The sequence below is a fragment of the Zootoca vivipara genome, chromosome 12, assembly GCF_963506605.1.
Source record: "Zootoca vivipara chromosome 12, rZooViv1.1, whole genome shotgun sequence".
NCBI classification, from domain to species: Eukaryota; Metazoa; Chordata; class Lepidosauria; order Squamata; family Lacertidae; genus Zootoca; species Zootoca vivipara.
The window spans coordinates 20,912,817-20,931,024 of NC_083287.1; the positions used below are offsets into that span (position 1 = coordinate 20,912,817).

Below are 18,208 nucleotides of genomic sequence, written 5' to 3' on the forward strand. Positions count from 1 at the left end.
TTAACTCCATCCATAAGGAGCTTCTTCCCAATTCATACCTCTCTTTCCCTAGTTCCAGTGAACAGCAAGTGCCCAGCATCCATTTCTGCAGTGCTCAGTCTAGAGCAGTTACTCTGCATATAGTTCATTTCCATTTGACTGGTTATTCCCCACCCATCACTCAACAGCTCGCCTAGACACATCATAAATATGGGGTAATTTCAGTGACCTGGTTTGCAGGCAGTAGTAAAACGAATTGGCCAAGTATGTGGATACTTCCAGCAAAAAAAGTAGGGCTGCTCTGCTCCTCTCCCACTCTTCCTGCTGCCCAGAGGTAAACCATGGTTTGGTTTAGTGTTATGGTTTGTCTAGCTCCAGAGGCACTTTTTCAAAAATTTAGGTCACAAACGGCAAAGGGCTTTATATGATCACCAGCACCTTGAATCTGGCTCAGAATTTGCAAACAGGTAGCCACCATAAAATGTTATGTTTATTCCTATTGGCTGTTCACTCTTGCAACCCACTGTGCAATACTGTAGCTGCAACTTCTGGGTCATCTTGCAAGGACACCCTTCAAAGAGTGCATTACAATAATATATGTAGTTAAAAGGTTATCTAGAATCATATAAATGTAGAAGTTGGAAGAGACCTCAAGGATCATCTAGGCCAACCCCCTGCAATACAGGAATCTTAACTAAAGCATACATGACAGATGACCATCCCACTTCTGCTTAAAAACCTCCAAGGAAGGAGAGTCCACCACCTCCCAAGGGAGTCCGTTCCACTGTCAAACAGGACAGGTCATCTATTTAAACCACTCACAGCACCTCCATCTTGTTGAGATCCAACTTGAGTTTATCGGTCCTCATCCAGCCCATTACAACTGCCAGACACTGACCCAGCCTCACCCAATTATGGTATAGCCTCCTTTTCATCACACACCTGTGCATAGTTTTCTTATTTAACTTGGATAGCTTCCTAACTGAACATTTTTCTCTCCTTGGTACTATATTAGCAGTAACATGTTACAAGCAATTACACAGCTTCTCTAAGTTAAGAACTTTCAAAAAATATAGCAGCAAATAACTGATGCAGTGACGGGAAATTAAGACGTTAAATCCCTATAGCTATGGTACGAACTGAAAGAATTTCACAGATTAATTGTGATATTTTAGAATGCGCTTTTTTTTTCTTTTTTGCACAACACAGCTGGCACAACACAATGTGTAAGCATTAAGCAGGTTAGACAGGCAGGCAAAACTGATAATTGATTGGAAAACTATTTCCATATCTACAAAAGAAGTTCATTGGTGCACAAAGCCTCACTATCATGTCAGTGCAAAGGCCCATCTCTAGTATCAATCTGCATTTACAACCAACTAAAATGTTGTAAGTATGGATTCATGAAGAAGGCTCAAAACCAAAGTAACCAGTTGAGGAGGAATATACAGTACTAACACATTTTGTTCTTCAGCAAACTTCTCATTCTAACATGGTTATTTTTACAGCCAAGAGACTTTCAAAATGGATTTAGAATAAAGGTACATTTGAATATTTGCCCAAATAGGGTAACATGATTTAATTTTTTCAAAGACTTTAAAAAAAAAATACGTAGAGGCAGTCTATTTTTGTAAAGAGTCAAGTGGATTAGCTAGCTAGCTATGTGGCTTACAGAAAAGCAAATACTTAGAATGGCCACTGCAGAAGACAACCCTAGTTGGTTGTTACTAAGAAATGTGGTTAACTACATCATTATTTAAAAATAACTTTAGGAATCACCTCTGAAGGATCACAGAAACATTTGACTGTAGCTACTTCTGTGGCTCATGATATCATGCTATTATTTTTGTGAATCATGTTAACCAATAAGCATTTACATAACTTTTAAACTATTTGATATAGTGCACATAAAGTTGTAAATTCTATAGACGGTGTGATGTAATGGATAAAGTATAGCTAGCTAGTGCACGGGCTCGAATTCCTGACTGAGTGCATGTCAGCAACTCTCACCTCACTGAGCTGTTGCAAGGATACAATGAGATAACTTTTGAGTTCTGTAGAAAAAGGACAGGATAACAAATGAAATACTATAACTGAAATTAAATGTCCCTCCCCCACCAATAGTTTCTTATCTCCATTTAACAAAGAAAGCTTTCTATAAATAGCTATCACACATTAATACCATGCTCTTTCTTGAGAAGTTGTGACAACCACCTCATAAGAACATGAGCCCTGCAGGATCACACTGAAGGCCTATCTAGTCCAGCATGCTGTTCTCAAATGCCTCTGGGAAGCCTATAAGCACCTCACCCAGAACTCACATTCCATATTAAGTTCTATAATGCCCTGCCATTCATGGAACCTGATCTCCTGCAATCAAGTTCAGCCTCTATTGCTAGGAAGGCCAGGGTCTCAGTTGGTTTCCCAATGAAGTCTCCATATTGCTTCAAAAGCGACTTACTAAGGACTACCACAGGGACATCTCCTTTACTTACCCTCTGTCGTCTTATAGAACCAAGTATTATGGTCTTCTGCCTCAGTCAACGATCAGGACTAAGCAACCCTTGCCTTCTCTGGATAAGAAAACCTCTGTTCCTGCTAGATCATCTTCTGAGGTCATTTTCTTTGTGTGCCTCCTCCTCGAGAGATCTGGTGGGCTTCTCTGCAGTGGCTCCCCGTCTATGGAATGCTCTCCCCGCCCAGGAAAGTTCGCCTGGCACCTTCATATGCCTTTAGGCGCCAGGCAAAAAAGTTCATTTTTAACCAGGCCTTTGGTTGATTTTATTAACATCCTATGCCCTTTGAAAATGTGGGTGGGGTTTTTTGGGGGGGAGGGGTGGAGGGTTACTGGGTTGTTATTTTGATAGTGTATTTTATATTTTGATTTTATTCTGTGAACCACGCTGATGTTGGGCAAAATACGCACCAACCAAGTGGCAACAGCGGCAGGGTCGACGAAATAACAAAGTCGTCTTCAGTATCTTTGCCTGCTTTTATTTACAATTATATACAACACACTCCTCTACTCCATTCCTCTCATTTCACAATCCATCGCCACCACACCCATGAACCATTTGAGTAGCTTAAATACAGAATTCAAAATAGTTAATTACCCAATCACATTACAGTAAGCAAACTCTACCTTCAATTTTTCAAATTAGCAAAAGCTCACAGGTGTGTTAATATTCAGATCAAGGTTACAAACACACATCTCTGTGTAGTACCACTGACCACATCAGTCTTAAAGGAAAAACCTAACAGCTGAGACCTCCAGGTATAGGGCAGTATATAAATTCAATAAATAATGAATAGAACAACAACGAAGAGCATTCTGCTTAGTTGTGCTGGAACTGGGTTATTTACTAAACTTATAGGCTTGTACTCCATGGTTGTCCTCTACTGACAACCACTGATCCAGTAGAGGCTTCCAAAGGAACAGGGAGAGGATTTTGATCTGTTCCATGACTTCCCATTCTGTTGCAAAAGGCCCACCAACCCTTGAAAGCAGATTGTGGGCTGCAGGGGGGAAAGCTGAAAATTACATCCCTCCCTGGTTCAACTGAGAAGCCTCTGTTGGGTCAAAATGCCTTCCATCATGAGAGGGACATTTGGAAGAACTTCATGGAGAGCAGTCAATATAATATTCCATTGGGATAACCCTGCAAAGAGTCATGCTGGCCTGAGAAGCAGTGACAAAAACCCCAGCTCCTCTTACTCCTGGATTTAGTGCCTTAGAAGAAAATGCACATTCCATTTATGTGTACAGCTTGCACAGCCAGATGTAGAGATAATATTTTCCAGTGGTGCATTAAAACATGGAGTACCCACTGGTTAAAATAACTGCTGTCTTAGACTGAGATATCAAGTGTATCAAAACTTAGTTTACTTTCAAATAATCCATAGGATTTTCTTCCAAGTGAATATTTTTGGAATAAGGGGTAAAAAAGATCGACTGGTCTTTATGTTAGAAGCTGCAAGGTATAGATTTGATTTCGTTCAAGGAATTATTTGGTTAAATTGAATCTAGACACAATGTAGCCATAATCTGCCGCAACATTAAATACAGAGGTTTTTAATATCATAAATCCCTAATCCTAAAAAGGCTTAGGGACGCATAGTCACATTTCATTCATGTCTATATAAAAATATGTAGGACTAGCACCTCAATTGTTATGTAATTTATTTCAAATTAAAGAAAAAGAGAGTGCTGGGATATTTTTTGTATAGGAATCTAATATGACAATCTGCCAGATTATTAGTAATAACATACTCATTTATTCCTGATCAGTCAAGGTGGAAGAATGCAAGCCTAAAGGCCCACTCTTAGTATCTAACAGATGACCATCCGGAGAGTGGGAACAATGTTTGAACAGGCCCATCTGTCTTTCACTTTTGTGGTAAGAGACATAAACTGCCATTATTCAACCCCCAAAATCAATTCAGCAAGAAAATCCTGCACATTCCTCCAGTCATCACTTCAGTGTTCTAAGGGTGAACTGTAATTGGCATTGTAAACCGATGCCTGGTTCAAACTCTGGCTAAATGAGACCCACCCACAACCAAAGCACACAGTACCTACCATATCGTGCCACAAATAACAGCAACAGGTAGAAGAAAAGAATCCAGCAGATTCAGAGGAAGGAAAGCCAAGCCACAAACTAAAAATGTACATTTTAAAGAATCCAGGGCAATGAAAGAGCAGGAGGAAAGAAGGGATTGCAGGTTTTCTCTTCCTCTTTGTTCCATAAAGGGAAACGAAAACAAAAAAAAAGTAAGGACAATAATATTCAGCAAGTTCAACTATTCACAATCCTTATATGATGAGATATCCTCCTGTTTCAGGGTTTTCTCTACATTACAGCCTATGAGTAGTTCAAATCTTCTGGAGGACACTCGGTTAGTGAAGGCTGGGCCCTATAGCTTTTATTTTATTTTATTTTAATTTATTTATTTATTTATTTATTTATTTATTTATTTATTTAAAGCTGGAAAAAACAGGGCACTGGTTGGGTTCCCCCCAAACAGCAGCAGCAGCAACAACAACGTGTTTAGGGGAAAGAAAAATAGTTTTTAAGTCTCTTAGAAGCATCATTGGCAGGTTTGGGTATGTGAACAATGCAAATATGTGCTGCAAGTAGATACACATGTTTTCCTGGGTGAGCTTGGTCCAGTCATTACCCCACAGTCTATACCTAAACTGCTTAACAGGGTTGTGAAGATAAAAATGAAGTGCAAAGAATCATATATGCTGCCTTGAGCTCCTTGGAAGATATGTAAGATCTAAATGTAAAAACAAAACAAAACAAACAAACACAGAATACAGTTAAACCCACCTGCTACTCACACAGAACATCGATACAAGCTTCTGTATTCCTCTACAAACTAAACGAAGATTTAGCATGCATGACGAAAGCCAATAGACATTAAGGTAGTAAAGTCATATGCTCTGAATGTGTATGTAGCTGTTCATATTACACAATGATTTGCTTCTATTTTGTGCTGACCTCTTGGTCTTCCATGCACAAGTGGGCATTACCCTGAAACACCAATGTCATATGCTTTGAGGGAGGAGCAATTTGAGTACAGTACTATGAAGGAGAGAAGCCTACTGCCCTAGGATTTCCATGTGGAAAAGTGAGAGCATTGAAAAGAAACTTCCTCTGGCTTTTTTAGGGGGGGGGGAAGGTCGGGAAAACTCAGCCCAGAATAAAGCCAGCCAATACATGCCTTGTTAACTATGCCATTCCAGAGTTTTCCACAAACAACTCTTTGGTGATTGCTACTGCACAGCTTTTGCAGCTATACTTCAAACCTAGCTTTAAAAACTTGGCAGAGTATTTGAGGGAAGAGAGAGGAATTTTGATGGACCTATGCATCAGAAATATCTAGAATGAAGCTGCTTCCAGATAGAGGCTTAATACTGCAAACTGGTTGTTAGCAACTGTTTGTTTTTTAATTTAGAGGATTTTGTGCAGAAAATTCATTTTAAAGGGTGTGTGCAGAATACAGAGTGGCATTTTGATGCTAATGATGTCATGTGGATGCTATGGAAAACTTGCATGAGCAGCACCTGTCTAGAAGCACACAACTGTTTTTTGAGAAATGTTGGATATGGCTCACAATATTTTTCATATTTTGAACATGACTTCTGCAACTATGAAGAGCAGAAACTCTAGGTTTTGTTTTTCAAGCCAACATTCTATAGCAGAGTTGAGAGGCAGTGTGATCTTGTCAACAGCTAAGTAGAATTGGATTGGGAAGACTCAGGTTCTACTTCCAGCACTATCTTTAACAAATCTCTCTTTTGGGAGGGTTGGGCTGGTTTGTTCGTAGTGGAAGGAGATTCAGCTGGGCTCCTGTCTAATATTACAGACAGTGAAGAATTCCAATCCAGCCTTTGAAACAGTCATATCTTTGTATGAATGTGATTTCTATTTTTATTATTCAAGCTGCAAAATACAACCCTAAAGTGTAAAAGCATTTTATTTTGCTATTAATACCAAGGACAGCCTTGTGAAACATTTTTCTACCAATTTTGGTCATATGCAAATGAATTTATCCAACCATCGCTTAAAGCTAAGTTTCCTAATCAAGATGATCTTTTTTCAGGGGCATAATATAGAATGCTATGGTCCATGGGGTCACGAAGAGTCGGACACGACTAAACAACAACAATATAGAATATCACTACTAAACAGTTCAAACAAGCTTTTGGACTCTGTAAGGCAATAACACCTACTATTTCCTAGTACCACAACATAGCTATGAATGCCTTTCTGCTCTGTCACCTGGCAGTGGGATGGTATCTTCACACATACATGAATTAGAACACATTCCAACCCTGTCCCGCAAAAACACAAGACCAAACAATACAGATCAACACACTGCATGTTTAAGTCAAAAGGGCACAGCATCACAGAATCACCTGCAACAGTCAAGAGGGAAAAAAGGAGATGAATAAAGAATATAAACCACCCTAAGAATTAAATATAATTTTAAGAAATTCAAGATAGAAAACAAAACAGTGTGTAGTTCTCTACCAGTGTGACATGATTAAGCAGAAGCAAGTTCCTAAATAATTCAATCAAAATTATTGAGCTTAGGAAATCAAGTCATTTTTATCACTAGCAAAACCTGGCTGGCCAGCCATTTTAAGACAAGCATCGTAAGACCTTTTGAAATATCCCTTTCATAAGACGATAGGACTCACCTCCTTGTACCTTGGCTTCCACTATATCCGAATTAGTACCAACACACTAATAAACCTACCTGGTCATTTTATTTGTCTGTTATCATCTGAAAAAAGCTTTAGGAAATCTTGGATGCAAAAGTTAGATCTACAGACTTCCATGGGACTTACTCCAAGGTCAAACATGTACAGGATTGTAACCTAAAAATGTCAACTGAGTTTTTTAACCAGATCTAATCCTTTGCCTTACATTCTTGCTAAACATCTATAAAATGCAAAACAGGTATCAGTATATATTGTTTACTTGTCTGAAGTTGTATTTCAGCAATGAAATATTTTATGTCATATATACATTTAGGACAGTCTTACAGTATTTAACTTGTTTCTGAACCTGAGACCAATGCTAACATAAAATGCTCTATATTTGCTCTATATCTGGGTTTGGTTTTTTAAAAAAAACTACTTCCAAAAGTATGTACTTTTGGAAACATTTTTTCTGTTTCCTGAGGTTTAGGTAGCTGTTGTATAAACAAAGAAGGACTCCAAGTAACAACAGCAAGACCTATTGGAGGGCTAGGTCCAGTCTAAACAGAGGCTGACAACCAACTTGATGAATTCCTGTCCTTTGTGATAACATTATATATTTTTGCACAGACTAAACAATTCCTCTTAAAACAAATGAAGACTATGTTGAATCATTCAACTCCTGGTTTTGTAGTAACACAGTGTCACAACAAAGCCAGTTTGACACATTGCAATAAATTATTTGCACTTTCTTTATATATCAAACAGCTGATGAAGTTGTTCTAGTTATTATAAGCATTTGGGGCTGAGAGTGGACAGAACAACTATTAGCAATAAAAACTGTTGGTCATTTTCTTCCGGGCATTTTCCTTTCTCCCCACCTCCAGTCCCAGATCAATATGGAAAAGGAGCCCAAGTTCTGGAGTGCTCTGTTCATTATGCCTTGGACCATAGAAGCTGCTGTCATAGGTGTTTTTTAGGATAAAGAAAGAAAAGAAAGAAAATGGTACTTCTAATTTGTCTATCTTTCCTAGTACTGTACATATAACAAAAGGGGGAAAGCAATCCTAAGTACACATGTTACCTTACAGCAGGGATGAGGTACCTGTGCCCATACAGGTGTTGCTTACTCCAGCCTTCAACAGGCCCAGTGAGCATGCCCAATGGTCAAAGATGTAGGAATCTGGTGGTCCAACAACATCTGGCAGGTAACCTATTCCTGCTTTATAGTCATAACATACATACATACCTATGAGATATGATTAAATAATCTGTGAAAGAGATGTCATTATTCCATTTCAGAAGTTTCTACTTTTAGTGTCCTTAGTATTGTTCCTTTCGGCTAACCAAATTCTATTTTAACTGTCCAACAGTGGAGCAGACTCCCACAAGAGGTGGTGGTGGACACTCATTCATTGGATGTTTTTAAGCAGAGGTTGGATGGCCACCTGTCATGTATGATCTAGTTCCCTTCCAACTCTACACTTCTAGGATTCTCACATGTAAATGGTACGTACATTCAGATGCGCTATTTGTCCATCAAATGTCAATTCAAGTATGATTTCTAACTCTGTGGTTGGAGTAAAAACAAGAATGTCAATGCAGTATAGTTAAGAGTTTCAGACTAAGGTTGAGGGAGACCCTGCTGTGAATCCCAACTCACCCAATGAAGCTCACTGAGCTACCTTGAAAGAGCCACAACCTTTCAGCCTAACAGGATTGTTGCTGTATGAGGAAAGAGAGAGGAGAACCACATCTGCTACCTCAAGCAACCTGGAGGAAGGGGAAGGATATAACAAATATTTTTGTTATATTTTTAATGGCAAATACATCTCCTTCCTAAGTGCTTGTTTTAAAAAATACTCCGTATGAAAACGTGCAGGAACGGTGTTACAATGAGAAAGTGAAGCTTTACTAGGTTACTGCATTATAAATGTTACCAAGTGGCACTTATCTCCAGCAGAAATTGAGAACATACCCTAACTTAAAGTAGGCGGAAGGGGAAAAGCATGAATAGAGAAAATATTCTTGCTGCTGCTTTTCCAAAATGCATGGAGAGCTAGAAATATTGTTTGCTATGCACAGGGTCTCTGTGCAGAAGTGGTGCTTGACCAATCCAGCAGGCTATGCAGGCAAGCTGTCCTACTTGCCAAAATCATCTGGAAGTGGGAGGAAGGGAGGGCTAAGCCAGTAACAGGTTGAGAAAGCAAAAGACTTTCCAATTTCGCTAACAGCATTCATCAAGCCAGGCTCACTGTCCAGCTTTTAAAAAGTGATAATGTAAATATAAGCAGAGTACTTGTATACAGCAAAAGTAGGGACTCCAAATTAAACAAACTATATTGTATAACATCGTTACTATCAGTAACATATGCATAAAACTTCAATATACAGAACAGAGTTGAAGCTCGTCGTGCAACATCCTACTCCTAAATGGTTGTGTTAGCTTCAGCCAGATGCACACCACCACAGATAAAGCACTATTATAAGAATGACCAAATGAAGTTCCATTTGCCATTTAGTTTCATAAAGTGCTGCACTGAAAACTCCTGTTGCAATCAGGAGTGCCCACGTGATAAAACAACTCTAAGGGTTACAGATGGGGCATGTAAAATTGCAACACAGAAGCGGTCTACCACAGAGAAGTAGCACACAAGCCAGCCCTTTGAATGCAGAAATCCTCTTACTATGGTACAAATCCTGAGCACAGCACAGGGTCCCTAAAAAGTGGTGACAGTTCTTATGATTTTACATACGCAACCAAGCCTAGCAACGAACCAAGGGTCAGGTTCCACAATGAATAAAACGGCAACTTCAGCTGGAACTGGGACACTACAGCCAAATCCTAAAGCCTGCTACCAAAGCAGAGCACTGTAATTTTTTTGCAGGCCCATACTTTTTGTAAGATTAAAATTGTTTATTCCAGCTCTCAACAAGCCTAGCCACTGTTCATAGAAATGTAATAAACTACACTGGGGCGAGAGGCTCAGAATACCAGTATGGTGGGCACTGCTTAAACAACAGTATATTATTTGCCTAAACAGGCATTTATTATATTTGCGCTTACATTTCAACATCAGTTTTTAGTATATAACTCAGGAGCTCCAGATGTACTTGGCATGTAGAAGCACCATTAAACAAAGATTAGTTTCAATAAATAGGAATCCTCGTTTATTATGTTTAAATTATACTATAGGAAGCAGTTATTTTAGTGCCACTAACCTACACAAGTGTTTTGCCAAACTCTTGTATTGGCAGCCATATACTTCAAAAGAATGCCAACTGTAAAAAAAATAATAGAGTTGTGTTCAACTAAATGGAAAGTAACAGCTGACACAAGAAACTTGTATTATTTGCTTATGCTGCATGTCTACAGGGCAAGTATTTGCATAAACTTCAATATGGATATCCATAATCAATAGCATGTTTAAAATTGCCCATCTAGGGCTTTTAAATTTTTTGCATATTTATTAAGGTGACCTTGAACAATAAACAAATTCTGAATAATAAATTCCAAACCTTAGTTCATTTGAAATTCCTGTTCCCACTGAACTTGGTAGGACTTGCTTCCAAGTAAACACACATTAGACGTGGCTGTAAATATGGCTGACAATCCAATACAAAATAATTATCAGCCAAGGCATGTTAATAAGTAATATTCTGAGTTCACACCATGTTGAACCACTAATGGGAGTAATAATACGAAAGAGATAGTGAGGAAAGCAACTAACTTTATTTCCAAAAAATACTTATATACCAAATTAAAAAATTCCTTCCAGTAGCACCTTGGAGACCAGCTAAGTTTTGTCATTGGTATGAGCTTTCGTGTGCATGCACACAAAAGCTCATACCAATGACAAACTTAGTTGGTCTCTAAGGTGCTACTTGAAGGATTTTTTTTTTATTTCGTTTTGACTATGGCAGACCAACAGGGTTACCTACCTGAAATGTACTTATATACCACTTTATCATAAAAAGAAAAGTACCACTATACCAAAGCAGTTTACAGCAATGTGAAGCAATGTCATCCTAAAAACATTAGGAAACAAATCTACAGTTTTAACCCATAGTTAGGTAGATGAACCACATAAGTGATAGATGTGTGGAAGACAAAGTCCACTTTCAAGTTACCAAATTCTGAATCCCAATCCTAGGTTTAAAGCAAGCTACGGTTTGAAAAAAATGTTTCTTTTATTCCTACCCTTTCGAAACACAAGCTTGCTACAGAAACTAAAAAAAAAAAAAAAACCACCACTATTTAACAAACTCCAGTAATACAGCAATTATATTATTGTTTGGACTACCAGGGAACACAATTGCAGAGTTATAAATTAACTCTGTGCTTGGTTCAAAAGATATTTTGGCAGGCTAAATGAATATTGAATTTATACCTAAACAAGAAGCAACAGAAGTTTGCCACTGTGCTGCTGGTGTTTGTCACACAGGCACACTGCTGCAAGTGGTTAACAAACCTGCACCACCTCTCTCTGACAGGATGGGTGGGTGCAAGGCTGTCAAATGCACTCTACCACTGACTGTCCGTGTTCTCCCCTTGATTCTGAAATCAAGATCCTGCAGCTTGCTGCACAACGTGAGATCTGCCGCTAATGGAGTGTTCACTATAGAAACATTTCACTTTACAACATGCTACTGAAAATACCTCTTCTCAACAAGGAGATATCATTGGCTATGGACTTGCTGTATTCATACATATTGCAACTCTATTATTTTATGTAACTTTTAATGCAGCTCATCTGTGTTTAAAATTACCAGTATGGGTTATATGCCATTCAGTTATTAGGAATCCTATGCCCTGTAGTGATCAAAGATAAATGACTGTCACATTTTAAAAAATAATAATAAACCAACTGTTTTCTTTAAAACTATTAAGACTTATAGCCAGGAATCCTTCATTGTGTGAATCCAAGATTCACCTACCAGCATTGTCTTATCTCCCCATACCTGTTTGATATGTGACAATAATATCTAGAAAATAATTAAGAAAGGCTAAGACCACTGTATAGGCATAACCTGCCATAAACAATCTCTTGATGGATGCGCTGTCACCTTTAGGAGGGCGTTCATCTTTCTTCCCCCTCACCCATGTCATTTATCCTTGGTTTTCGCATCACTTGCTGTGTGTCTGTCAACAGGGTACAAAATTGCTCTGCACAGGTGCAGCCAGCATCCCACAGAATCAGCAAAAACCTGCGTAGTCTGAAATCTCTGCATGGCAAGCTGATTCCGTACTTAACTAGGCAGTAGTACCTTCCTTCCCTCTTTCATTTCAGAAGCACAAGTTCTCTCTCTCTCCCCCCCCCACATGCCCCCAACTTTACCTCTTTATACAGACACACACACCAAAGCTCCACACTCATATAATCAAAATTCAGTGGCCAGGTTGTGTCCTCTCCCTGCTTTAAAGCTGTGTGTTCACCTTCACCTGCACAAGTCAGCAGACACATTTACTGCTACATACACAACTGAGCTGGCTCACCTGGAGCCTGGCATTTGTGCATTCCCAGTTCCATCACCCCCTTTCCCACCCCCCACCCCCCAAATAGCAGAGGACCTCTTACCTTGATGATGCTTGTTTTCTTGGGGTGACCAGGTTTGCCATCTGGCTGCAGGATGGGACATCCTCTCTCTGTGGCAGGGCTCCCAGACTGAGTAGACTCTGTCTCTTCTCTGGTGCCCATCAGAGCACAGTCCCCATTGGAGACCCCGTTGCCGGCACTGTCCAAGTGGGTTCTTGCAACCCCACCACCTCCTCCTCCTCCACCACCACCACCACCTTCCCCATCTCCTGCTTTGAAGGCCACCTTCCCGTGTGCAGGGCTTGGGGAGGAGGCTATGCCCCCACTGCTGGTGCCACCCCCTCTGCTGTCAAACTCCGCCATCAGCCTCGCCAGTTCCAGAGGAGCAACAATATCGACGACCCTTCTCTCCTCCTCCTTCTTCTTCCTGCAGCAGCTCGGCGATGATGATGATTGGGCTTCTCCTCCTTCCGCTTTTTCTTTCTTTCTTTCTCCTCCCCGATATATGCAAAGGCTCTAAAGAGGCGGATTGCAAAACTCTCCCGTCTCCGACCGTCGGTCAAACTGCAAAGGTTGCAAACCGACTGAGCTATCGCCCAGATCCCGGTTCCGCCAGCGCCAGCCGTGGCTTTTCAGCACCTGGGAGAGGAAACAAGAGGGAGAAGGCGGGGGGGGGGGTGAAACGTTAACGTGACAATCAGCTCTCAAATGAGGCGCACGAAACAATAACATACTTTGTAAAAAAAAATACGACGTACTGCATGCATCCGGTGGGGCGGCGATGCACCGCCACACACACACACACACACACACACACACAACGGAGAGGTGAAGGATAAAGAGTCCTCCCCGAAACACAACAAAGGCGCTCTCCCCGAGGGAGGAGGGAGGGGAGGAGACAAGAGAGCTCCCCCCCCCCAATAAGGAGCTAGAGGCACGGGCGCGCGCGCGAGGCGCAGCACCCTTGCAAAAAAAAGGCGGCAGCTGCTGCTGCTGCCGCCGCCGCCGCCACTACTAAACCAACAAGCGACTTCAAAGCAGCGGTGATTATTTGTGCACTATCTGGAAGGCGGGGAGGAGAGCGAGCAACCTCTGGAAGGAAGTCGCGCGGCCAGTCACTTCCTCACAATATCGATGCCTGCATCGTCCTCCTCCCGCTCGCCGTTATAATTCCCGCGTGTTCGGGGGGGGGGGGTCCAAGGAGCGCCTCTTTCCCTCCCTCGGCGGAGAACCGTCCCGCCTCTTTGTGTCCTCTCCTACCGGCTGCACACGCAGCTGAGGGCACTGCAGTGGCGCCTCGGAAGCGTTCACCTGTGTAGACACACGGACGCGCGCGCGAAAGTCAGCACACACAGAGAGCACGATTTCCTTGCCGCCTTGCACACACACATATACATGTATACACGCCCCTCTTCCTCCAGCACCCAGGGGTGCCTACGCACTCCCGGCATTTTTACGCGCTACTTTTAACCTGCCCCTCCCCACCACCAGGCAAGGCAAGCAAGAGCGCGCGCGCGCGCCCGGCCCCCTTCCCCCATTTCTGGGCTGCAGGGCAGCACCTCTCGCTCGCTCGCGCCCTCACTTACACACACGCGCGCGCAGGGTCCCCCAAACTGCCCTTCCTCGCGCACAGGCGCTGTTTCGGCCAGCTGTCACTTTTCCCGCCTCGCCTTCCTTTCTCTCCCGCAATCTTTCCAACAGCTCTCTCTCCCCGTCCAAAGAATGCGCACACCTCCTCCGCGGCAAGGTGACAGAGCAGTCGCCGCCGCCGCCGCCGCCGCCGCGGCAGCTGCTGCTCCTCTCGGCGTGGCCGCAGTCAGAGCAGGCGTCCCCTCCCTTCCCGCTTCCCCGCTATGGTCGCCGCCTCTGCCTGAAGCCGGATACGCGCCGAGAGACTGATTCATGTGGCTGCCGGGCTGTGCTTTCCCCCCACATCGTCTCTTGCCTCACCCGTTGGGAGAAAGGGTGGCGGGCGGCGGCGGCGGCTGCCGCGGCTTCCCTCCCGGGCTGCCTGAGGTGAAGGGGCAGCTGCGAGCGTGACGCCGGAGCGCCCCTGCCTGTGGGAGGGCAGGGAAAAGCCCCGCGAAAGCAGCCCCCGCCTCCGTCTAATTGCCTGTGTGTATCTTGCACCGGTGCCGGCTGGGCCCGACCCAGTTGTCAATCAGGCGGACGAGCACCGCTCAGATTGGGCAGCCGCCCAGCAGCACCCCCTCCGGCAAGCCCAACACACTACAGTGGAGCGGAGGGAGGGAGAAAGCAATCTGTCAGGCAAATGTTGCCCACTCGGGGTGACCTGGCGCTTTGCCTTCACAGACCACCCCTTCCTTTTTAACCCCCCCCCCCAATAACCAGTTGCTTGGGGTTGTTTTAATGGCGAAGGAGGTCAGCCTAAAGTGTTCTTCCTTCATATTCCTTTCATGCTTTTTGCTTTTCAACACACCTTCCTCTCCTGCCCTCTTCCAGGGCTATTTTCCTTGGTCTCTCATTTTATTTTGTTTTTTAAAACTGCACCTTTTACCTTAATGCGAAAAACCGCGTGTGGCATGGCACTTTCACAAATGTGTTTAATTGTTTTGTTTTCATTTTTCGCTTCTGCAATTGAATCTAAAGCCTCGTTTGGCTAGAACATGCGTTCCATTTAAAACTGGCTCTCTCCTGCGTTAATAATGCGCAGAAGAAGTGATACATTCCAGACTAAAATGCATTCTCGGCTTCACTTGTAAAAATGCCCTCAGGACTTTCAGTGGTTAACCCATCGGACCATCTGGATTGGGTTAGAGTCACATTCCTGGACAATCAATCCTTTTCCTGTCCATTAATGGCTTCCAAAGTGTAAATCAAATTGAAATGGATGTGTGTACATGCTGTATGCTCAAGGACATATAGATGACGCTTCCAAAAAGAGGCAGAGAGCAGACAAAACAAAAACAACAGAATAAGTGTGCTGATATAAAAGCAATGATATATGTGTTTTTTACACATGCTTTCCATACACCAACCACATCATGACAGCCCAGAGCACATTCTTGATGTGAAGTCTACAAACCACTTACTGACCACAAAGCCTGCCCTTATACAAGCATACTGGCATTTCAGGTAAATTATATAATTAAATTAATAATAAATTATTTTTCCAGCCTTCTGCATGGTGCACAAAAATGCAAAAGGGATCCTGTGAAAACAGGCAGCGTAACAGTCACACAAGAGTTCACTCTTTCACTTTTGTTTTAATTGATGTGCTATAGCAGGGGTAGACAACCTAAGGCCCGGGGGCCGGATGCGGCCCGATCGCCTTCTCAATCCGACCCGCAGATAGTCCGGGAATCAGTGTGTTTTTACATGAGTAGAATGTGTCCTTTTATTTAAAATGCATCTCAGGGTTATTTGTGGGGCATAGGAATTCGTTCATTATTTTTTTCTCTCCAAAATATAGTCTGGCCCACGCCCACCACATGGTCTGAGGGACGGTGGACCAGCCCACAACTGAAAAACGTTGCTGACCCCTGTGCTATAGCTACTACCCTCTTGCTGTTTACTCACTAACTTTAACACAAACACACACCAAAAGGGTTTGGGAAAGGAAACACCTCCGCTTCACTCACTTTCTTTTGCTACCTAGATCATTGGTTCCCAATTAGCTAACGACTGTGGACCCCCTGTTTTTCAAAAGCCAAGCCATGGACCCTCTACTTTTGAAAACTTTGGTATCCCTATGGTAGTTTTAGTTATGTGAATGGTGCCACGGACCCCCTGAGCGGGCTATGAAGACCCCCCTGGGGTCCATGGACCACCAATTGGGAACCACTGACCTTGATAATCTACAGTACATTAAGCATATCAAAGTTGGTTAAGGAGCAATGAATGAATCTGCATTAAATGAGACTGTGCTAAATGAATTTGAGTAAATACATTAAGTGACATCATGGAAGATAAAGTTGAAAGAGAGATTAGACAGTTTGATAAAGCAACTGCAATTTTAACAGCACATGGCAGAACCAAAAAATCTGTCATGGCCCGGAAAACACTTTGCAAAAGAAAACAGATATTGTGGGAGTGTTTAAAAGAGGAATGGAATAACTTGATAGATAAGTTTTAGCACAGTTGAAGAAGGAAAAGAAGGACTGCATCCTAAATACACTTACTAGGGTGTAAACCCCACCAAATACAGTGGAATGTCCTTCTGAGTAATAGCATAGGATTACTCATTAATTTCCTTCTGAGTAAACAAGCATATAACCATTTCTGAATGTACTACAAGGCAGAAGCAATAAAGGATAAAAGCGGGGTGAAGAAAAGAGGTCTGGAACAGACAGATACTAGTTTGAAAGTGACACAGAAATCCACAGGGGGTCAGTATAAGAGATGGGCTGTGTCATTGCCTATAGGAGAGAAAATGCAGAACAGAAAGCAGAAGCAAGGCTTTTCAAAGGACATTTAAAAAAAAAATCACTGACGTACATGTATTGCAAAATGACAAAACAAATAACAAAAGCAAACATGAATAAGTAAGTCTATAATAAATACTGTACAAATGAAATAATTACTGTAAGTCTTTGGGGCTATTATGTTATAATTTGCTTTATAAGACAAGTATCTTTCCAAAATAATAATTGAGATGATGGAGGTTAAAACTCCCAAGAGACCTTCACTGATGTGAGAAATGAAAGGAAACCACTTCTCAAAAAAGGAATTTTGTATAGCTATGCTCTGCTCTGATGCATTAACTTTTTGAGCAAATGGGGGGGGGACCAACACAGAGATTACAACTGGCAACACAAGGGGTGTTATTGGAAAAAGCAGGTACCTTGCCCTCCCCCCTCCCCCCTGAACAAATATTCATTCAAACTGCACAGCCTCCACTTTACCTTCAAATGGGGCTTGTTGGTTGTGTTCACTCGTAGAGCAGCATGAAGCTAAGGTATGCTATGTGCATATACTGTAGCTATCAAATGTGCAGTTTTCACCATATCCAGTCCCATAACTTAGACCAATGCAGATATCCCAGTACTGTACAGTGAAAAGAAGCTGAGAGATAAAATATCAATCATTTAAAAGACAGAAGACAAGTTGACAAGGAATAGGATAGAAAATAGATTTTGTTTGGAAAGAAAGATAGCTGTAAACTTAGTAACAGTCATTTTAGATGAGTAGAATAGAGGACATCGGCAAGATAACTGAAGAACAGAAAGAACAAGCTGTGCTCCTACTGCTGAGAGACAGCAAGAATCAGGAGTGAAAACTAGGGAGACAAAATATTAGAAGACAAATATTGTCTTAATGGCATTGATGCTCAGCCATGTCAGTCCTCTGATTCAGTATGTTTCTGTTTCCTATTTCTCCATTTAGAAAAACACTGTACAATTAAAAATCCTTTGTTGGTGGATACCAATGTATTAAAATAGTCACTAGGCACATTCCACCATACATTACAGTGTACACTAACGTTCCAAGGTTACAAGTCTATCTACCTCAATTTAAG

The 18,208-nt window shown here is 41.9% G+C and overlaps 1 protein-coding gene across 6 annotated transcripts in view; it reads right to left on the reverse strand.

The window, feature by feature from the left end:
- PLCL2 (phospholipase C like 2) overlaps positions 1–18,208 on the reverse strand; it is a 110,599-nt gene that overhangs the window by 68,361 nt on the left and 24,030 nt on the right. The window contains exons 1-3 of one of the 6 annotated variants that reach the window (XM_035130400.2): positions 14,680–14,957; positions 13,488–14,040; positions 12,772–13,368 (exon numbers count right to left, since the gene is read on the reverse strand). In XM_035130400.2, coding sequence (XP_034986291.1) covers positions 12,772–13,092 — 321 coding nt within the window. In that variant the 5' untranslated portion in view covers positions 13,093–13,368; positions 13,488–14,040; positions 14,680–14,957. Of the gene's footprint in view, positions 1–12,771; positions 13,369–13,487; positions 14,041–14,315; positions 14,440–14,461; positions 14,483–14,679; positions 14,961–18,208 lie in introns of those variants that run through there. The other 5 variants (XM_060280687.1, XM_035130401.2, XM_060280686.1 and 2 more) reach the window with 5 other exon arrangements.